The sequence below is a fragment of the Microcebus murinus genome, chromosome 23, assembly GCF_040939455.1.
Source record: "Microcebus murinus isolate Inina chromosome 23, M.murinus_Inina_mat1.0, whole genome shotgun sequence".
NCBI classification, from domain to species: Eukaryota; Metazoa; Chordata; class Mammalia; order Primates; family Cheirogaleidae; genus Microcebus; species Microcebus murinus.
The window spans coordinates 12,364,050-12,387,841 of NC_134126.1; the positions used below are offsets into that span (position 1 = coordinate 12,364,050).

Consider the following 23,792-nt stretch of genomic DNA (forward strand, 5'->3'; position numbering starts at 1 on the left):
CCTGCCTATTGTATTGGACTCTCAAAATGAGTCCAGTTTTAAGCATGCTTATTGTCTTCTAACCTGCTCTTCCCCCATTCTTTGCTATCTTTATCTTCTCAAATAGTCTTCCCTAGCACCTTGTTATTACTTGTTACAATATGGAGGACCTGCCCTTTACACAACTTCTCACATGTGATTTTATGGATATTTACTTGTTTAATGCCTATAAACTCCATCGGCTGGAGCCACATCTATTTTATTCACCAATGTTTGCATATGTCTAACACAGAAGCTTGTATAGAGTATTCAAATTATTGTTGAAATGATGATGTGTCAACCAAATACATATAAGTCAGGACTGCTTGTACATACTTTATCTTCTACTTAAGTTTTCATTTTCTAAAATGTACCTCAGTTTACATGTTTTATATTTCCCCTTAAGTCATCTTAGTCTGTATTACCTGAGGTGTTCGTTGTAATTCATACAAGCTGAGTTCCCATGTTTTGCTTAATGGTTGAGTTCCATTTGTCTGCACAGCCTGAGACATAGCTAGAAACAAAAAGGAGACAAAAACAATTTTAGTATATGAAGGGGAAGGCTACCGTCTGAATCTACGTGTACCTCCAAAATTCTTACGTTGAAACCTACTTTCCAATGCAATAGTAGTAAGAGGTGGGGCCTCCGGAAAGTGATTAGGCCCGAAGAGCTCTGCCCTTATCAGTGGGATTAGTGCCCTTACAAAGCAGCTTGAGGAAAGCCTTTCTGATGTTCTGCCATGCAAGGACACACAGAAAGCACTATCTATGAAGGAATAGGCCTTTACCAGACACTGAATCTGCTGGTATCTTGATTCTCAAAGCCACAAGGCCCTTCCAGCTCCCTATCCTCCCCCATACCACTCCTGCAGCTTCAGTGCTGTCACCTCTCAGCCACTCACCATAAAGACTATGTCTCCCTCCTAGGAGTGTGCCAGTACTACCACCAGGACCATCCACTGCCAGATCAACCGACAGCTCTATGCCTCCTATACCTGTCCATGCCTTACTACTTTGTCATCAATGACGTGGCTTTGAAGAACTTTAACATATATTTTCACCAATCTCATGATGAGACGGAATGTGCTGAGAAAGTAATGAAGCTGCACAACTAACAGAGGTGGTCAAGAAACCAGACCATGATGCCTGGGATGGTGGGCTGAACACAATGGAGTGTGCATTACACTTGAATAAAAACGTGAAGTAGTCACTATTAAAACTACATGATCTGGGCCAGGCACGGTGGCTCATGCCTGTAATCCTAGCACTCTGGGAGGCCGAGTCAGGATTGTGTGAGCTCAGGAGTTCAAGAACAGCCTGAGCAAGAGTGAGACCCCATCTCCACTTAAAAAAAAAAAAAAATAGAAAGAGACCGGGCACAGTGGCTCACGCGTGTAATCCTAAGCACTCTGGGAGGCCGAGGCAGGAGGATTGCTCGAGGTCAGGAGTTCGAAACCAGCGTGAGCAAGAGCAAGATCCCGTCTCTACTATAAATAGAAAGAAATTAATTGGCCAACTAATATATATAGAAAAAATTAGCCGGGCATAGTGACGCATGCCTGTAGTCCCACCTACTTGGGAGGCTGAGGCAGGAGGATTGCTTGAGCCCAGGAGATTGAGGTTGCTGTGAGCTAGGCTGATGCCATGGGCACTCACTCTAGCTAGGGCAACAAAGCGAGACTCTGTCTTAGAAAAGAAAAAGAAAAAGAAAAAAATTAGCTGGACAACTAAAAATCTATAGAAAAAATTAGCCGGGCATGGTGGCACATGCCTTTAGTCCTAGCTACTCAGGAGGCTGAGGCAGTAGGACTGCTTGAGTCTAGGAGTTTGAGGTTGCTGTAAGCTAGGCTGACGACTCTTTTCGGGCAACAGAGTAAGACTCTGTCTCAAAAAACAAAACAAAACTACATGATCTGGCCACAGACAAAAACAACCCCCACTTGCAGGTACAAACTGAATGAGCAGGTGAAATCTGCTCATTGAGAGGTACAAACTGAATGAACAGGTGAAATCTATCAAAGAATTTGGTGACTATGTAACCAACTTGCCCTGACCATATAGAAACATAAAAATATTTTCTTTTCACACAGAAAACATTTGACCAACTGTTAAATCTTTCTTTTCTCTTACCTTTCCCATGTTTGGTTTTGTTTTAGTTTGTTCATCTGAATCAAATTTCTTTATTTAAAAGAATGATACAAATGAAAGAACTTCAGTGGATATTTTGGTACAACTTACAGAGAAAAGTTAAGGTAACCCCAAAATGCATGCATTGCCTTGGTAGGGAAGTCACCCCCATGGCTATGGGAAAGTCAGCTTAGCTTTTGTCATTACTGTCTCCCCAAATGTGCTTGTTGAGGTGGTCCTCTACCTTGCCAGATTCTGTTCTGCATGCTCAGGCTACATGACATGCACTTGTAGTTGTTACATGTAAAAGGTAACCTGACATTTGTTGTCAACAGAGTAGGCCCAGTTTGAGCTGGTCCCGTGGTTATGAGACATTTCTGGTTCAAATTTCATTAGATATGTGTGGATTCTTTATAAAATGTTTCTTGGATTATGATCCCCATTCCTTGGTCCCAAACACATACACAATCTTTGAGGGGATTAAGATAATACCCTGCTGACGATTAAGGATATAGTGCTAAGCACAGAGAACCTACATAGCCTTTCTTCTCAAGGTCAGACTCTCCATAAGCCAAGTGAGACTCAAGTGAGACCAGGGCACATGCTGGATCATAGTGAACTCATAATTCAATTCTTGGATAAGAGCCTCAAGAGTATATTTCCTACAGTATAGCTGAAAGAGGAATTCATATTTAAATAGCAGATGTATAGGCAAGAGAGCTAACACTGTGTTGTAAAACTATAGGAGTCTGAATTATACTCTTACCAGAGCGGCTATAAGAAGGCAGCCATGAGGCAGCCTCCAGATTGGATAAAACATTTTTCTCAAGAAAATAACTTTAAATATAACATTTTGGGCTAAATTCTCAAGAGTTCTGTGCCTAAGAAATGTTTACCAGATGCTTTATCATAAAAATTCCCTGGACTATTCAGAGTATGTGAAATGAAACTATAGATTAATATGAGTGCGCTATGAATTATAACCTCGAAAAAAGGAAGAGTTTAGGTAAATGTAATTATTTAGAAATGTCCATTTACATTTTGAACAATGACTGCTATATTAGTTTTCTATGGCTACTGTAATATTACCACAAATTTGACGGTTTTAAACAATAGTAATTTATTCTCTCACAGTTCTGGAGGCCAAAGTCCTAATTCAGTATCACTGGGCCAAAATAAAGGTACCGGCAGGGCTGTGCATTTTCAGAGGCCCTAGGTGAGAATCTTACCTCTTTCATCCTTACCTCTTTCAGCCTGAGGTAAATGCCAGCATCCCTTACCCTGTGGCCACATCACTCCCATCTGCCTATGTGGTCACATTGCCCCATCCTCTTCTGTGGCTGTGATAGACCTCTACTCCCTCTCCTATAAGACTACATGTGATGACATAACCTCCTCATCCCAAAATTATTAATTACATATGCAGAGATGCTTTTTTCCAAGTAAAGTAACATTTATAAATTCCAGGGATTAGAATGTGAATATCTTTTGGGAGACATTTTTTAGCTTACCCCACTGGCCAAAGGTAAAATATTATCCACCAATGAACATAACCAACTCCCCACAGACAACATTTAAGTCTTTATTCTGTATGTAACTTGTTTTCAAATTTTGTTTTGTTTTTATGAAATACATATCAGAAAATATGATCACTCCTAAATTTCTTAGATTATTTCATTTTCCAACAATGTATTTTTCATGATTTGTTTTAGCTATGCCTCCCTAAGCACTATGAAAAAAAACTAAGAAGCTTTCTCTCTCTCTCCTTTTTAATAAGCTATATATCTTTTTTCTTCTGTGGTTATTGTCCCATCTGAACAGAGTAAAAACAATAAAGGTCACATCAAATTAACTCTCCCAATCTCTAGCATTTTTCTTTTCCTCTTTATATTATATAACATGTGAATGGGCAAACAATTTCTTCCTTAATTAAAACACTGCTTGCTTATAGGATACAGATATTAGATTTTAGAAATTTACTCAAGACTAGGCAAACTGGGAAGCAATAATATATTCTGAGTAAGCAATCCAACTACCATCATAACACTGCCTGAAGTAACTATCACCTTGTAAAAACCACTTTCAGCAGTTTAATCTAAAACTACAGCTGTAAGACAGACACTAATTTCTGTAAGCTTTTAAAGACACAAGGAAAGGGCTCTTTATAGAAAAACTTGTCATTGTACTAAACATCTGGAATATGCATCTAAATTACTTTTGGTAATCTAATAGCTTCTTTATTTAAAAAGCTAAAATATTCAATTCCTAGATTATATCTTTTCCACACTGTGGAACATATATAGTAGAAACCATTCAAAGGTGATCTGCTAAATCTTCATTACCCAGTCTTAAATTAAATCTTTGAGTACTGGTAATAAATTTAATGTTTCTGAATCTCTTTATAATTAAGTTATTATTACAGTGAAAATAAATATTAAGATTTTTAAAGCTACAGTTTAAAAGCATATCTAATTTAGTGTGATCTGTGCCCTCCTACCATACTTCTCCCATCACCCATCTCTACCTCATCTCTTCTAACACTACCTCAACACACACAGATACTTTCTTAATAGCCCAATTTAATCTATTTCTAAAGTTTCAAGATCCAATGTTACTCAACAGTAGTTACAAGCAGCCTTGTTTTTGTTCTGTCCCTCTGCATATCCGTATTAGATGTTAACAGACTCATAACAAAAAACAGATGAGTTCACTAGTTTAGGAAACATTTATCAAGAGCTACCATGTGACAGGAAATAAGAACATCCAAGAGTTTACTGGCTAATGGGGAGGACAACCTCTGAACTTGTTTTCACTGTAATTTGGTAAACACTACAAGAGCACAAAGAAGCAATCAAATGGGAGATATCAGAAAAAGTTTCCTAGAGAAGAGACTCCTCCTTGTAGGAAGAGTTTAAGGTTAAGTGGAAGCTAACCAAGTAGGAAAGGAAAGCAGTCCAGAGGGACCAACATAATAAGCAAATGCACAACTCAGCATAGTATGTTTGGGAAACTCCAAGTGGTTCACTATTAAATGAGTGGAAGGGGGGAGGTAGGGAGTAGCACAGGATGAGGCGGACAAATTTAAACTGTGGACCAGATAAGTGAGGCCTAACATGCCATGAAAAGGTGTCAGGAAAGTGCAACTAACTACAAAGTTAGATTTGCATTTTAGTCAGATTACCTCTGGCAACAGTAGAGGATGGATTTGAGAAAATCAAGAATCCTACTTAACTGTTTGTGCAATAATCGAAAGAAGAGATGAGAAAGGCCTACATCAGAGCTGTTAATAAGGATGAACTAGGAAGGGAACAGCTCAAAATACTTGGGAGATAAAATAGATGGGATATAGGAAATGAAAACGGAGAGTAAAGAAGAGCTCCCAAGCTTGTGGTTGTGTAGATGTTGATTCTAAAAAGAGACAGTAAAACAGGAAATGGTGTTTTTACTACTTCTATTCAACATACTAGTGGAAGTTCTAACCAGAGCATGTAGGGAGGGGGTAAAAAGAAAAGGCATCTAAATTGGAAAGGAAGAAGTAAAATTTATCTGTTTATAAATAAGATCATATAGAAAACCCTAAAAATTCTATGCCAAAATAAAAACTGTAAAAAGCTGAACAAGTGAATTTACCAAAGTTGCAAGGAAAATAAAAATCAACATACAAAAATTGGTTGCATTTCTATATACTAACAATGAACAATCTGAAAAGGAAATTAAGAAAACAATTCCATTTAGAATAGCATAAAGAAGAATAATACTTAAGAATAAACTTAACCAAAGAGGTGAAAGGCCCGTACACTGAAAACTATAAAACAAGGTAGAAAGAAATTAGAGACATAGGTAAATTTTAAAAAGCCCATGTTCATGAATTGAAAGACTAAATATTGTTAAGATGACAGACAATACAGATGCCCCTTGACTTATGACGGGGTTACATCCCATTAAACCCATCAATAAAATAAAAGTCAAAAGTATTTTCAACTTTCAATATTTTCAACTTAAAATGGGCTTATCCAGATGTAGCTCCACGGTAAGTCAAGGTGCATACTTGAATGCATACCACTTTCACACCATTTTAAAGTCAAAAAAATCATAAGCCAAGCCAGTGTAAGTCAGAGCCATCTGTACTATCCAAACCAATCTACAGATCCAATGCAATCCCTATCAAAATCCCAATGATGCTTTTTGCAAAAATTGAAAAACCCATCCTAAAATTCATACAGAATCTCATGGGATTACCAAATAGCCAAAATAATCTTTAAAAAGAACCAAGTTAGAAGACTCATACGTATTGATTTCAAAATTTACTACAAAGATACAGTAATCAAAGTAATGTGATAGTGTCATGAAGACAGACATAGAGAATGATGAAACAGAATAACGAAATAAATCATCACATATATGGTCAATTAATTTTCAGTAAGGGTGCCAAGACCATACAATGGGGAAAAGACAGTCTTTTCAACAAATGGTACTGAGAAAACTGAATATCCACCCACAAATGAATGAAGTTGGATCTTGACCTCATACTACATACAAAATTTAAATAAAGACTTAAACCTAAGAGCTAAAACTATAAAACTCTTACTAGAAAACATAGGAGAAACTCTTCATGACACTGGGTTTGACAATAATTTCTTTGGATATGATACCAAAAGCATAAACAACAAAAGAAAAACTATAACCTTTTTATATAAAGGACACTATATCAAGAGTAAAAAGGCAACCTACAGAATGGGAGAAAATATTTGTAAATCATTTCTGATAAAGGGTTAATATACAAAATAAAGAGATCCTACAACTCAAAAACAAAAAAATTGCCCAATTAAAATGGGCAAAGGACTTGAATAGACATGTCTCCAAAGATGGCCTGAAAAAAATGTACATGAAATTGTACATGAAAAAAAGCTCAGTATCACAAATCATTAGGGAAATGCAAATCAAAACCACAATCAGATCCCACTTCACACCCATTAGGATGGGCATATGCCTATTATTTAAACAAAACAAAACAGAAAGCAACAAGCCTTTATGAGGACATGGAGAAACTGGAATCCCTGTGCACTGCCTTGTTGGTGAGAAAATGTTACAGCAGCTTTTGAATACAGTATGGCAGTTTCTCAGAAAGTCTGACACAGAATTACTGTAGGATCCAAGAATCCCAATTCTGGATGAATAGCTCAAAGAACTGAAAGAAGAGACTCAGATATTTGTACACCCATGTTCATAACAGCATTATTTATAATAGCCAAAAGATGTAAACAACTCAAATGTCCATCAACAGATGAATAAACATGTGGTATTATACATACAATGAAATATTAGCCTCAAAAAGAAATGAAATTCTCATACATGCTACAATGTAGATTAACTTTGAGAGCAGTATGCTGAGTGAAATAAACCTACCATAAAAGGACAAAGATCTCATATGATGTACCTAGAATAGTCAAATTCACAGACAGTAGAATAGTGGTTATCAGAGACTGAGGGAATGAGGTAATCGGGAGTTGCTGTTTAATGGGTACAGAGTTCCAGTTTAGGATGATGAAAAAGTTCTGGAGACGATGATGGATGTACAACAATGTGAATATATTTAATATCACTGAACTGCAGCACTGAACTGTATACTTCAAAATGGATGAAATGGTAAATTTTACATTATGTATATTTTACAAAAAATTAAAATTCATTCTTACCATAGAGTTTTGCAAAATCAGCATACAATTTTTTTCGTTCCTTATTAAGTCAAGAACTTTTACGTTTTCAATTTAGAAAAAAGCAAGCATTTTATGGCTTCGCTTTGGCTTAACCAAATTGCATCATTACTCTTGCACTTTGGAGTCATTATCAAGTAAAATAAGAGTAACTTGAACACAAGCACTGCAATATTGCCACAGTCAAACTGATAATTGAGACGGCTACTAAAGTGACTAATGGGCAGTATCATATACAGAATGGATATGCTAGACAAAGGGATGATTCACATCCCAAGCAGGACTGAGTGAAATTTTACCATGCTTCGCAGAACAGTTCACAATTTAAAACTTATGAATTGTTTGTTTCTGGAATTTTCCATTTAATATTTTCAGACTGTGGTTTGACTGTGGCTAACTAAAACTCCAGAAAGCAAAACAATGGATAACAGGGGACTATCGTACATTATCTAGGAAGGGATGAAAAGCTGAATTCATTAGAAAAGGAAATGGACTCTCCCCTAGAGACTCCAGAAGGAACACAGACCTTTAACACCTTGATTTTAATCCCACAAAACTCATTTTAGATTTCTGACTACCAGAACTGTAAGATAATAAATATGTGTTGTTTCAATTCACTAAATTGCAGTAATTTGTTACAGCAACAATAGGAAACTAATACACCAACTGCCCCACAATTATCAGGAAAAAAACAACAATAGAGTAGGAGAAGGTGAAGAAAAATATAAACTTTAGTTCATTTGCCCAATAGTCTTGTCTTCCACCAAAAGAAAAATACATGCCTAGCACTCTGGGAGGCCGAGGCGGGCGGATCGCTCAAGATCAGGAGTTCGAAACCACCCTGAGCAAGAGCGAGACCCCGTCTCTACTATAAATAGAAATAAATTAATTGGCCAACTAATATATATAGAAAAAAGTAGCCGGGCATGGTGGCGCATGCCTGTAGTCCCAGCTACTCGGGAGGCTGAGGCAGGAGGATCGCTTGAGCCCAGGAGTTTGAGGTTGCTGTGAGCTAGGCTGACGCCATGGCACTCTAGCCTGGGCAACAAAGCGAGACTCTGTCTCAAAAAAAAAAAAAAAGAAAAAGAAAAATACATGCACCCACAGGAAAGCATGTTCCTCCAGTGAAGTAATTCTCATGTAAGGAATCATCTGAAAAAAACTTTTAAATAATTCTGGACAGGCATGGTGGCTCATGCCTGTAATCCTAGCACTTTGGGAGGCCAAGGTAGGAGAATTGCTTGAAGCTTTAAGACCAGCCTGAGCAACAGTGAGACCCTGTCTCTATAAAAAAAATAGAAAAATTAGCTGGGCATGGTGGTGTGTGCTTGTAATCCCAGGTACTTGGGAGGCTGAGGCAGGAGGATCGCCTGAGCCCAGGAGTTTGAGGTTGCTGTGAGCGAGGCTGACCCCATGGCACTCTAGCCCAGGGAACAGAGTGAGACTCTGCCTCAAAAAAATAAAAAAGAAAAGAAAAAACGATGTGGCTCTGAATTCATTCAATGGTTTAGTGTATGTTTTGCTTACTTCAACAGCAAAGAAGTTATCTTGGCAAAAAGTTGTGGTTGGCAAATTCCTAGAAGTGGAATTACTAGCCTAAAGGGCAAGGAATTTTTGTGATAAACACTGCTAAACTGCTATACCAATTCACATCTCTACCAATTAGGGATTATTGAAAAATTTTTAAAAGCCTGCCCAATCTGATAAGCAGGAAATGACACTTCATTATTTTAATTCGCAAGCTTCAATCATAAGTGAGGTTAAGTATCTTTTCACTAATTTATTGGCCATATTTTGGTCTGTCAATTACCTATTCATATCCATTTCTATTAGTTTTTTTTAAAGTTAATTTGTAAGAACTCCTTCTAGTAAGGAAACTGACCTTTTGCCTATCATGAGAGTTAAATATTTCCCCCTGTTTGTTGCTCTGTCTTTTGTCTTTAAATACTTTAGGATACAAATTTTATTTTTTATATATTTTTATATAACAGTTCTGACCAAACTGGACAAAAACAAAAACCCTACATTTATATATTTTTAGTGTACTTATCTTTTCTTCCATTGCTTCTTTGGAAAGATCATCCACACTCTAAAATTATAAAAACATCCACCCATACTTTCTTCTAATACTTTCAGAGATTCATTTTTTACATTTAGGAGGTCAGGTTCTAGATTTTCCACCCCATTTAATTGGCAAGTTGTCCCAATATCATGTATTGCTTAGTCTCTTCACTGATAAAGTTAGCATGCTTTTAACTCATAAGAAATATGGCAAAAGACAGAAGTAATTTTATATATGTGAATTTATATATTTTATGTTTATATATATGTATATATGAAAACTATAAAGCCTAACACACTGTAACTGTCAACACTGTCAACTGTCAACAATAAATAACTGCCCAATTTGTTACACAGATTATACAAATTCCTAAATAAGGTTATGACATATGAAAGTAAGCTTTGGACACACTGTCTCCAAAATTCCCTTTGCAAAAAGAACACAACTGTCACCAGGCTGGCCAACTTTTCCTCAAAAGCAGTGAAAAATTCTCCCTATCAGTTCTCTCCAATGTTTGGACACAGCCTTGTAAAATACTTGCTGCCACTAGGTGGAGACAATTTGATAACAGGAATATTGGTTACTGAAATGGGAGTAGCTACAATTTTCTACAAATACTTCTAATGGTAAAGAAGCTCTGTTACTAAATTCTTGGGTGAATAAGGGCTAGTCACTTTAGCTGATAATCCAATTTCCTCATTTGTAAATTTAAGGCTTTATATTAAGTAGCCTCAAGAGCCCTCTTAACTCTAATATTCTGTGGATTAAAGCTTGCTTAAATGTTCTTGACATATAGTGACTCAAGACAGTACTATTTCTCTTGACCTAAAAAGGAATTCTAACTTTAGCAACCTCTTTCAACTCAAATACTTCCACCAACCACAACCAGCTGCTTCCTCCATTTTTTTCTTTTAAAGAAGTCAAAAAGAGGCATATTGCCTATTAAAATCAATACATCTCGCTTCCTAGGTCAGACCCGAGGCTTTCTGCCTTTTTCTTCCTTGTTTTAAAATAGCTAATCCCATACTTCTCCACATCCACCTGCATTGATTGTATATATATTTGAAACAACAAATTAGCTATAGATTTTCCTCTGAACTGGCAGTCTTAGTGCTAGAGTCCATATATCTGGGGGGGTTTGGTTTTTGCACTTGTGGGATTTTTGTTTGTTTTTGTCTAATTTGGTCAGAACTTTTCATTTTTGTTTCCTTGATCCTAACTGTCCCTCTGACAAGACACATTCCTTACACTGATACTCATCTATACTGGTACTCATTCCTCCTGGTTCTCATCTGCCAGTCTAGATTTTTACCTTTTCTAAGGATGTTTTAACCTCTGCTTGCCTAGAGTTTGCAGTCTATCACTTCATCCAACTGTTTAAATCTAGTGATCCAACAGTAGTCTAGATCACAAACTTTGGCATAATCCAGACTCTCAGCCCTGAACACACACCAATTTTATACCACAAATTCACCACATTCATAATTTACACAGGACTAGCTTTAATTCTCTCAGTGCCCTAAGACCAAGAAGCACAAAGGACACTAGTGATTTCCTAAGCAGAATAGGAAAATTCTGAGTCTCTAAGTAAGCAAGGGACACTACCAATTTCATTTCCCAACCCAGATCACAGGAACCTATAAACAAGGGAGCATACTGATGTGATAGCAGTAACCAGCTTACTACTGACTCTTGACTGCTACTCTCTGCTATCACCACATACGGTTGGCCCCCAATAATTAAATATGGCACAACAGACAATGGCACAGACAGATCAGTAATCTGTATCTCTCAGAGGGAGGTGTGACAATTAAAGCAAAGCTTAAAGATTCATAAAGAGAAGTTTAACTACTGACTCTTATTAGTCCAGAGCTTCATATGCCAGAAGTCGACAACTTTTGAAAAGTGGTATACCCCAAGGTTGTTATACCTTCCTGGGAAGAGAAATGTCCATCAAGTGCCAAGTTAACTTTAGCAAGTAATGACATAAGAAGTCAAAGCAACATTCCTTTGTGTCACTGAAAATATACTAACAGGTTCTACTTTTCTGGGTAGGGCATAATCTGCTGACAAATTAAATTTGTGGCCAGGTAGTGACCTAAATAATAATTAGATTAAGACAAGAGAAGAAAAAGTTAAAAGGCTGATGCATCCACAGTCTCCTAACAGCAACTGGGATAACCCTTTTGAAAAGCAGCTAGGGGATGCATTTCTAGAGACAAAAAAAATTTTCAAATTCTTTGACCTAATAATCCCAGTCCTAGGAAATAATACTTATATTAGGTAATATCTACCATGTTTACCACTTTATATGAAATCTCATTTACTTCTAACAACTCCATGGAGTAGATACTATTAATGCCCTAATTTAACAAGGAAACTGAGCCAAAATATAAATAAATAAGCAAGCAAGCAAATTGCTTAATGGTCTCATAGTAAATAGTAAGAGGTAAGATTCATAACCAAGTAAGTCTATTTGACTAGGGCCATGGCCTTAACCACTAACCAAACATACTATTATTACAATACCAACAATATTAATACCATTAACATGGAGATGTTTGCGGCAACTAGGAAATTTTTTGTCACTAAAAATAACTATTTTCTTTTTTTTTTTAATTGAGTAGTATTCCATTGTATAAAAATAACTATTTTTAATATCATACAAAATGATCAGAAATACTTGAAGGGTAACATGATGATATAATTTGCATCTGTGCTAAATGGGAGCTACATAAAAAATTATATTCTAGATCTAGAAGGTAACATGGACTTGTCAGGAGTTTGTGGGGTTCCCCCTTCCATCTTTCAGCTTCCAATATTATTATTATTACCATATTACAATAAACACAAATTTTTAACAGTTTAGGATAGTTTTAAGAATATAGGAGTAAAGGCCAGCGAGGTGGCTCACACCTGTAATCCTAGCACTCTAGGGGGCCAAGGCGGGTGGATCGCTCAAGGTCAGGAGTTCAAAAGCAGCCTGAGCAAGAGTGAGACCCCCATCTCTACTATAAAAAGAAAAACATTAACTGGCCAACTAAAAATATATAGAAAAAATTAGCCGGGCATGGTGGTGCATGCCTGTAGTCCCAGCTACTCAGGAGGCTGAGGCAGGAGGATCACTTAAGCCCAGGAGTTTGAGGTTGCTGTGAGCTAAGCTGACGCGACGCCACGGCACTCTAGCCGGGGCAACAGAGTGAGACTCTGTCTCAAGAAAAAATAAAAAATAAAAAAAATAAAAGGAGCCTTATAATCTAACCACAAGGAAATGGTTAAATGCACTGGGTACATTCTCCTGAAATATTTATGCAATTATTAAAAATGTTACCAAACTGGTTTTGGCATAGAAAATGTTTGATATTTGAAGTTAGATTTTAAAACACAAGTAAATTTTGGTCAGCATATAGAATGAAGTTAAAAATATGTTTTAAACCAAACCAGACCAAAATCTAAAATTTATTTCCAAAAGGAACTATATCAAAATGTAAGAGCAATTGAGTACTGAAAGCATGGATGATTTTTTTCTTTCTACTTCTTCGATTTTCCAAAATAAAATATAAAGATGAATAAAGTAACAATTGAACTTATAATATTTGATTAAAAGACAATTTAAGTAATAATTTATGGATTTTCCCCCATTATTAGCTCTTAAATTACTTCTGAAAGCACTAAGCAACACATTGAACAGAGGGATTAAAACTAAAAACAATCCATTTTAGAAATGAATGATGGATAATGTACCATCTACAACTTTTTTCTCACTGTCACACCAACAGTCTTAATTATCCTAAATCAATTATTCCAAAGATTGCCCAAAAGGTTTCAGAACAAATTAAACTGACATTAATAATGTTATCTATATTGAACATAATTGCAATATTAGCTTTTCGAAAGTGAGAAGACTTCTGAAAAACAAATTTCAGGAGACTACATTTATAATTTATAACTGGTTATCCCAAACTGATAAACAGGACCTATATTTCAATCCAACTATAATGATTAGGCTGGGCAGGCTCGGTGACTCACTCCGGTTATCCTAGCACTCTGGGAGGCCTAGGGGATCGCACAAGGTCAGGAGTTCCAAACCAACTATAATGATTATAACATTAAGAAGAATAGAGAGGCGGGGTGGCAGTGGCTCACGCCTGTAATCCTAACACTCTGGGAGGCCAAGGCGGGCGGACTGCCAGAAGTCAGGAGTTCGAAACCAGCCTGAGCAAGAGCGAGACCCCGTCTCTACTATAAATAGAAAGAAATTAATTGGCCAACTAATATATATACAAAAAATTAGCCGGACATGGTGGCGAATGCCTGTAGTCCCAGCTACTTGGGAGGCTAAGGCAGGAGGATTGCTTGAGCCCAGGAGTTTGAGGTTGCTGTGAGCTAGGCTGACGCCACGGCACTCACTCTAGCCTGGGCAACAAAGCGAGACTCTGTCTCAAAAAAAAATAAAAAATAAAAAAAAAGTAAAATTATAGGAACAAAAAGTTATAGTTCCAAAGTACTCAAAACCTGCAACTGGCTCATGCAAACAACCTAGGGATCCAGGAGCACTGGGTGGTGTTGGGCAGGGACCTCCATCCCCTCCCTCAGGGCAGAATCAGTCATATTTCACCCTCCTGGGAAAGCAGCATTTTAAGCCTACTGCAGTAAAAAAATGCAGGTATCTGCAGAGGGAGGAAGTCTTGAGTGGTAGAGTGAATAGGCAGGGCAAGACGTCAAGGAATTTGAGGAGGGGGAGAGAGCTGTTCAAGGCACCTCTGCCCTCTTTTTTTCCCCCACTTTTTATTTAAGTGGACTTAGAGGACTTAGAGGACTTTTTTGTTACATGGATGAATTACATAGTGGAGAAGGCTTTTTTGATTTACCCATCACCTGAAGAGTGTACAATGTATTCAACAGAAATGTTTTCATCCTGCAGCCCCCTTCCATCCCTCTACCCTCTTGAATCTCTACTACCACCCATCTACACTCAGGACTGTCCACCCTGTGACTCAGAAGAACCTGCCTATGGCAGGATAGGTAACTTAGCGCAACGGCAAAGGCTCCCTCAGGGCTCCCCACTCCCAGCCGCAGAGCTGGTGTGTGCTGAGAAAACACCCTAGAGCCAGCACTTCTGATAAGTTACAGCAGAAGTTACCATATGAGAGGAAAACAAGCATGGTGAGAGGGTCCTACTTCACTTTACCCCTCAGACCACCTCCACCCTCCTCATATCTTCTGCACAGGGGACTCAATGGGCACAGCCTTCTCAGATGCCTAGATGGCACCAGGCACAGACTCAGAGCAGGAGGGCACCAAAGACCATACAGCACCCCAGTCCTCCCACCAGTGACAGTGTGGCCATAGAGGCAGAAAAGAAGATGGCAAAGGCCTGGTGGAGGGTCACAATGATGGCGAAGACAGTGGCCACAAACTGCCCAATGATGCAGAAGATGAACAGCTGGCCACATGCAGAGCAGAGGGAGAGCAGCAGGGCATGGGCAGCAAACTCGCTGTCACTCCATGCAGCGGAGGGCTCCCTGCTCTAGCAACGAGCCTACTGCGAAGAAGCAGAAGAAACTGACCCCACACATCACCTGCACTGATTACACAGGCAAAGAGGGCACCCTGCCAGTTTGAGGTGAAGGTGTCAAAAGCAATGTAGCCTTCCAGTAACATGAGGCCTAGGAGTGTGGAGGCCCGGGAGGTCCACGACTCTGGTCTGCAGGACAGCAGAAACATGCTGACCCTAAGGGAAATGAGGCCAGCTGTCAGGTAGGTATTCCCAGTGTTTGCAGCTGTACCGAGATACCAGCTTTCCCATCAGCATAACAGGGATCACCTTGGCGGCCATGGACAGTATCTGAGTGGGTAAGCTGACAAACTTGAAAACTTCACATAGGCACCAGCTGCTAAGCATATGTGACAGGCTGGCAAAGGAGTACCAGTACTTGGGTGTCCCATGCCAAGGATGCTTGCAGAGGATACAGTAGAGGCCAGCCACGATCAGTGCCAGCACTCTGTTCATTAGCACCAGAAACTGAGTCCATGAAGTGCTCACCTGGTGATGCAGCTATGGCCCCACATCTGCGATCATCACTCTGTCCTGTAGCACACCCCAAGTCAGGGAAGAGACCTGGAGCCCTGAAGTACAGAAGAACAGCTTTGGGGCCTGCCACATGGGAGTGGTCTTTGCTGTCTCTGTCCGGGGAGCCAGGAGAACCTCAGAGGCCTTGTGCTCATTGCCAAACACACAGCTTCCACCAGGGGAAAGCAAAGACCCCTGCCTGTCTCCAGGCAGTTCTTCCATCTACCTGAAGTGTTGCACCACGAGGTAGCCAGCAGCATTCACCAAAAACCGGAAGAATCAAAGCTGGGTCCATGACTCCAGAGGGGCTTCAGGAGTCTCCCCATCTGGGGAGCCCAGGGGTGTGCACACAGCACCACCACTGCCCAAAGCCTGGCGTCCATGGTCCAGTTCACCTGGGGTGGAGTGGGTCCAGGGAATGTGAGTTCTCAGACCCTGTGCTCCCTCCACTGCCTCTAGGCAGTGTTAATATTTTAGACAGTATTTAACTACCAATACTTGAGAGCTCTTAACAACACATATTACTTTACAGTCACATGAGGAAATGTTCTTAGAACACAGTACCCACATACTATTTAAAAAAAAAAAGAACTTTCCACTTCCACTAATTCACAAAGCCCTGTTTTCTTCACAAATATACTAACTAAAAGTGTTAAGATCAAGAATAAAAGAAGACGAAACAGATACAATTTCTTCCAAATATATTTTTAAAAGAAGAGATTTTCTGAAACTGATATAATTATCATATAAAACAAAACTACAGTAGTAATTTCCAGCCAAAATAGTAATACAGGTTTAACATCCCTAATCCAAAAATGCAAAACTTTTTGAGCACTAACATGATGAGATGCCTATCTGGTAAGTACCATGCAAATATCTCAAAATCCAAAAAAGTCTGAAATCTGAAAACACTTTTGCAAGCATTCCAGAAAACCGATACTCAACCTGTAGCATCTGTTTTTCCTAGTCCCTCAGGCCCTTGTCATTTAAACAATCTCCAAAGTGACAGTTTTATTTCTATGCATAAAGTCTGGGATATTGTCTCATGAAATAGGATACTTAACGCTGGTGGGAAAAAATTAATGAGATATGTCAACCTTAAAATTACGGGGGGGGGGCAGAATGTTACACTATGAAGCAAACTTGCGAAAACTAGGGTTACAGGACATCCACAACTCCTCCCACAACCCATTACAACCCTAACAATTTTCTTTTAAGTACAGAAACTAAAAAACTTGAGAAAGTGGATACAAAACCATCCTCAGGGTCCAAGCCATGAATCAATGGATCTCTCTTTTTTTTCTTTCTTCACATAACACCCCTTATATTTACAATGTGCTTTACCATTTACAAAAACCCCTTTACTTATATTACCTCTTCATGTCTTTTCAAATAATCCGTAAGGTCAAGTAAGGGTGTTCTTTTTTTTTTAACAGAAAAGAAAACAAACTCAGAAAGGCCAAGGATCCTGCCAGTAGTGGGTCCAGGCCTAGAAACCAAGTCTCCTACATTCAATTCTGAATTCTACTATACACAACACTACCCCTTCTGTAATATAGTAAAGCCTTCTATAAAACATTTGGCTGGGTTCCAAGACAGCCGTCCCAGACTGAATAAGACTCTATATAGCAAACAGTGTAAATAGTGAGAGTCTAATGCAATTACTGGCATGGAGGCATACATCTTTTTTTAAAAAGTGAAGAATTAGTTGGTTTAAAATTAAATCAACATGGTGTGTGTATGGTGGGGAAAACAAGCAGAACACTCTTCTAAAAAGAAATCAAAACGAAGTACTGTAGATTTGTACATTTCACATTAGCTGATAGAGGTAGTGGCAATCAATACAAGGAGGAAGAAAAAAAAAAGGAGACAGAGTGGACAACTATGAAACTGCATGATGTTTTATTTGTAGGAACTAAAATGAAAGACTTCTGCTCCCCTCAAAATAACTGTGAGATTTTAGAACATTAGTTTATAAAATAACAGAAGAGGTAGGGGAGGATTTTATTCAGCCATCAAAAGGAATCCCTGCCAAAATGTTGGCTCTGGAATATAGATCAGGAATCCAAAGTCCCATTTCTAGATCATCTCTTGGTGCTATGCATTTTAAATTGTTTTGATTGTTTTGCCCTTTCAATTCTCACATCTGTAAAATCAAATAACTTTACCCAAACAATTTCCTAATGACCTTGGAAGGAGGAAGCAATGTCTGCAAAGGTAATGATCAATATTTTATTCCCATCCTCCACTGCAAAAACAAGTACTTCTCACACATCTATATACACAGGACTAGGCTAAAAGTGTGAAGAAAGTGATGGTCTTTATAATCCAGATGAATAAAGCACAGAGAAATGTTTATGGATAATATGACAAATTTAAACATCGTAGAGAAAGTTTCCACAGGAGTTGGGCTGAACACAGCAGACAGAAAGAATGAAGTTGGATTTGATCAGGATAGTAGTCATTAAGTTTAGGTAGGCAGAGAAGCAGCAGCAAGTTGGCTGTTATGTCTTTTGGGCTCCCAAAACACATCACTCATCTGTTATTGCATTTAAAATACTGTCGAGTAGTTTATTTGTCATCCCTACTTAGGCTATCAATACTTCAAAAACAGAGACCTTGTTTCATTTTTCTATCCCTAATCCCTAGTATAGGGTCTGGTACACAGAAGATAATCAACAAACTTTTTAAAATAAAAAATCCACTTTATTTGTTATTTATTTATTTAGAGACAGAGTCTCACTTTGTTGCCCTGGGTAGGGTACAGTGGTGTCAGGGTAGCTCACTGCAACCTCAAATTCCCATGCTCAAGCGATCCTCTTGCCTCAGCCTCCAGAGTAGCTGGGACTGCAGGCTCCTGCCACAATGCCCAGCTAATTTTTCTATTTTTAGTAGAAATGGGTCTCACTCTTGCTCAGTCTGGTCTTGAACTCCTGAGCTCCCACCTCATGCTCCCAGAGTGCTAGGATTACAGGTATGAGCCACCACACCCAGCCAATGAATGCTTTTTGAAAGGCAGTCAGGACAGAATTCCCAGTTTGTTGTATTTTAACCTACACTATTTGTGCAAATCATTTACTCATTGTCTCTCAACACCAAAACTATCCTCCTCTATTCTGTTCTATGTTGTTGTGGCTGAGACGGTGCAAGTGCATTTCATCAACTCCTTTGCCAGCCTGGTCCAAGTTAGGTTTTGCCAATAGACACAGTAAATGGAGACAGGAAAACAGGAAGATGTGTGAAGGGACTAGAAGGGACATCCTTCCAGTTCCTGTCAGTAGTAACTGCAACTGCTGGCTCTGGCAGCAGCAATTAGTTCACATTTCCAGCTCCTTTTGGTTCTCCCAGAACCAGCTTTACATGCCTTTATATGTACCGGCAGCAACTGAACAAAGCTAACCTACTCAAAAGTCAGACACCAGGTCCATGGAACCTCTCCTCTCAGCTCTTAGGTTCTGATTACTGTAATGTTCCCCTTTTGCTCTTACACTCATCTAACCAACTCCCTATATTAAGTCCCCTCTGTTCAAATTCCTATTGAAGTTTCTGTTTTCTCTACTGGACTCCCATACACTGTTAAATACAGAGATTCTAACCGCTCTCCTCTGAGATATCCTGCTGCTTCACTGAAGGAGAAAGTAAACAAAACTTGAGTTATTGTATAAATAAAACTTATTTCATAAAGGATAATTTGAAACCCTCTAAATTTGCTCCTGTTAAATTGCAGCACTAAGATCACTTAACGTTTGTGATTTAAACTATCACATCATTTATTTTTTTTTCTTTTTTTTTCTATTTGACTAAATTATCCTTAGAGAACACATCATTTAAATGAGAAATAATTTAAATGGTGCAGGCTATTCCAAGCACACACACCCTCCTCCTCTTACTACAGCACATAACCTACAGATAATGTGAAATGGTAAAGTTGTTCGGCTGTTCCCCAGTGGTCTCAGTTCCCAGCTCCCATGTGCCTCTAACAGCACGGCATGAGACCCTGCTAAATGTGATTCTTGTATTTCAAGACCTTTTTTTCCTGTTGTTCAACAAGACCCCTAAATGCAAGCTAGCTACTTCATCTAGTATTCAAGGAAAGAAATGGCAAACTGGTCCAACAACAAAGCTCAGGTGAATTTAATGCTATGTTGTTCTACCTTAAGGGATTTTCAAGCATAATTTTTTACTGCATGTGATTTTCATTTTATGCATTGACTTTAGAATCTAACCTCTTCATAAAATACAACATCACTCTATAACATAGAAACAAAAAGAAATCTACCTTGCAGGAGAGCCCATAAGCAACATATCTGTTGAAAACAACCAACCAAAATGCTTAGATGTTTTTCATTTGGCCTGTTACTTCACTTAATAGTATACCCTCACTAGACAATTTAATCGAAGGTTAATTTCAAAACATAATTTTCACGATTACATTTAATACAGATAAACCAATTTTTAAATATTACAACAAATGGTATGTAGATGCAGCAAACGTATTAATTCATTCTCAAAAGGAAATGGGAAGGCAAATTTATGCAATAGGAATCTTTCTTAGAATTTTTAGCAATGTATATAGCTGCTGAGCATCGAACAAGACACATCACTAGGCCCAATCATTAGTCCACTTCAGTTGCCTAACAACCCATAAGGCAAAAGACAATTAAGAACATGGCTAGTTCCACTGAAGTTCCTCCACACAGCATAAAATTGAATAATGGGCCACCTACTACTCTCTTAGCACCTACAGAGTGAGGGATTTTATCACCTAGCTCCTGTCTAAGAACACTAACTTCTACTTAAATGCCAAGAGTCCCATTACCACAAGTCAGTATATCTATGTAAAATCAACCAAACTGTAGTCCCCACACAAGAAATACCAGAAGACCCGTAGACACATTAGGTAGAAAACATAGAAAACTAGTGAGGGAAGACAGGATAGACCTTTAGGGAATGAACTGGGTAAATGTTACTGTACCTCTGTACCCCCAATTTTATGGGGACTTAATTAAATGCAAATGAACGGTCAATAAATTACTACAACAGCAAAGATGTCAGAGAAATGAATCAATCGAGAAATTAAACTGGCGTCTGATGGCAATGTCTGTCAGCAGAGTGTGTAATAAACAACACTGATTAAAAATCAATTGTAGATCTGTGTGTGCAGAGTATAATCTCACAATTTTTTCTTTTAAAACTGCAAACTATGATGCATTTTTAGTTTCCCCAGAATTTAATAAATGAGTCATTATAAAACTATGAAGTGCTTTAAGTCACACAAGAAACACTGCCATAATTTTAATAAAGTGCATTTTAATGTTAACTCATTTCTCTTGCTGGAAGGAATTATGCTTCTTTGCTAATGTATAGAAAATGAAACTGTCACTGAAACATCTGGTTATATATTATTCATTAGGCATATATCACCTTTACTCCAAAGACTGCATAATATAAACACAAATCATGAATAAATCCGATTAAAGAGATAGACCTGACACCACAAACTGAAGGTTAGTAATAAAATTCCAAAGATGTCTGCTGACCTGGTCTACCCACTCAAACGTGGGAACTGGCTGTCTCAGTGTTCCACACACGCAGAAAAAAACTCAAAATTCCCAGTATTTTGAATATCTGCATTGTCTACATTATGTTAGTGATTCTAATTTGAAATTTTTCTATGCAGCACATTGGAGGATCATTAGCTAGTTATTCAAATACTCAAACGGACTAGCCTGACTCAGGCAATTTTCCTTCACAAATTCTCCATTTCATTCTCCATCTAATATAAATAACCTCAACCGTGGGTTCCAAAAGGGTACCTGAGGGAAATAACTAAAATCCTTAGAAAAATGAAGGGCCATATTTGCTGTGCTACCCCTGGAAAACGGAGTCTTAAATAACTAGCCATTATTTTACTAAAAAGTAGGTTAAGTGTACAATCAAGATTTTGATACCTGTTGATTGTAACAAGCAAAAATTTCAGAGGAAAAAAGGAATAACCAAGAGTCATATTGCTGCTATTTAAATTCTTTATAAATCTACAGATAAAGTTTCACTAAAAGAACCAAGAACACCAAATCTAAATTATTAAACTATTCAACAATTACACCTCATAAAAGCATATTGATTATCTACCCATTACACTAAGTATACCAGTTGATCATCTTGGAACTACCCAAGAAGATTATGTAATGCCAATCGCTCACACATTAGTTTTAAGCACACTCCTCAGTTTAAAACACTGAAACCACGTCTCAATTTTTTAATTTTTAAAAGAAGTATATTACTACAACGCTAAATGCATATCATTTTCACAGTAAACAAATTTCTTTACACACCTCAAAGAAACTCTATATTTTCAAACCATTTTACAATGATTCTCTAGATCTTCCGACGAGCTCACAAAAGATAACCAAAGGGGCTTCAAGGAGATTAGTCTATAATTAGTTTTAGTGAGCAAATAATCGGAATGAACCTCAAAGTTTGAGACCAATTTTTACTAACACCATCTCTGAGAGCAGGGAGGCAACTTCTGTGGGAGGGAAAAGATCCTGACCACCGGGACGAGGGCTCCCCAGCGACACAGGGTACCGCGGAGCTCAGCGCGGACGGCGGGCGCAGAACGCGGAGCTCCCACCAGAACAAACCGAGACGCCCCCTCCCCCACGACTCCTCGGGGCGAGCTCGCGGCGTCGGGAGCAGCAACAGATACTCCCGGGCAGAAGGCGGCACTCCAGGAATGCTGGAACAGGAGGGGTCTCCCGCGGCCCACAAGCCACCGGACGCCGAGGAGCGCCTCCACTCGCGAGCCCGACTCCGGCCCCCGGGAGGAAGGGGACATCCGCACAAAGTGCCCCCTCCCCACCCCCACGGCGCAGACACCTATCCCCGGTTGCTAGGGGAAGCCCGGAGGAAAAACCCGCATTCCACCCCGTCCGCCTCCGGCGCGGGGCGGCAGAGGGGCCGGGCCCCCGCCCCGCGCAGCGAGGGGCCGCCCCGCCGCCCGGCCTCCGCGCTCCGGGGAGGGCAGCGAGGGCTGGCTGCAAAGGAACGAGTCCCGGCGCGTCGCCCACTGCGTGCCTCGCAAACCTGGCTGGCTCCCGTCTCCTGACCCTCGAAGAAACGGGAACAATGAGAAGCCGCCCCCTCCCCGCCATGGGAGCGCCGGGGGCGGCGGCGCCATCTCCCTCACACCCCCGCGGACACACACCCCCCCACGCCGCGGCGGGCGGCCGGCGCCAGCCGTCCACGGCCCGGCCGGGCGGACGCGCGTCCCAGCCCGCCGCTCCCGCGCCCTCGCCCGCCGCACTCACCGGCTCCTGCCCCAGCCCCAGGCTCCGCGGGCCCGGCCGGAGCGAGACTCGGGTAGCAGCTGCCGCGGCCGCCTGCGCCGCCGCACAATATGGCGAGCCTCGGCTTCCGCAATGGAGCTCGGGAAATACAACAGGGGCCGCTCAATATTCATGAGAGACTGAGGGGAAGCCGGCGCGGCCGGCGCTGCGGGGAGGGCGGGAAGCAGCGAGCGAGCGAGGGGCGGAGGCGGGACGGAGACTGCTCGGCGCGGGCGGCCCCGGCGCGGGGGAGGGGGCGCCGCGTGCTGCCCGCCAGCCCCGCCGCCGCCCCGCCCCGCCGCGCCCCGCCCCGCCCCGGCGCCCACCGCGGCCCCCGGCGACGCCCGGTGACGACGCCGCCACCTCGTTCTCAACGTCCGTCTCCTTGGGTTCTTCTGCCCTTGCCTCGGCCCACCGAGTGCGCCTCCTGGCCGGCTCCTCGGGGCCGGGCTCCGACTTCTCTCTCCTGA

At 40.1% G+C, this 23,792-nt stretch overlaps 1 protein-coding gene and 1 pseudogene across 1 annotated transcript in view; both read right to left on the reverse strand.

The window, feature by feature from the left end:
• RNF2 (ring finger protein 2) overlaps positions 1–23,569 on the reverse strand; it is a 36,734-nt gene extending 13,165 nt beyond the window's left edge. Inside the window, exons 1-2 of the mRNA XM_012736199.3 lie at positions 23,305–23,569; positions 444–532 (exon numbers count right to left, since the gene is read on the reverse strand). Coding sequence (XP_012591653.1) covers positions 444–530 — 87 coding nt within the window. The 5' untranslated portion in view covers positions 531–532; positions 23,305–23,569. The remainder of the gene's footprint in view (positions 1–443; positions 533–23,304) is intronic.
• On the reverse strand, positions 13,102–22,848 carry LOC142863881 (adenosine 3'-phospho 5'-phosphosulfate transporter 1 pseudogene; annotated as a pseudogene).
• Positions 23,570–23,792: the final 223 nt, after the last annotated feature.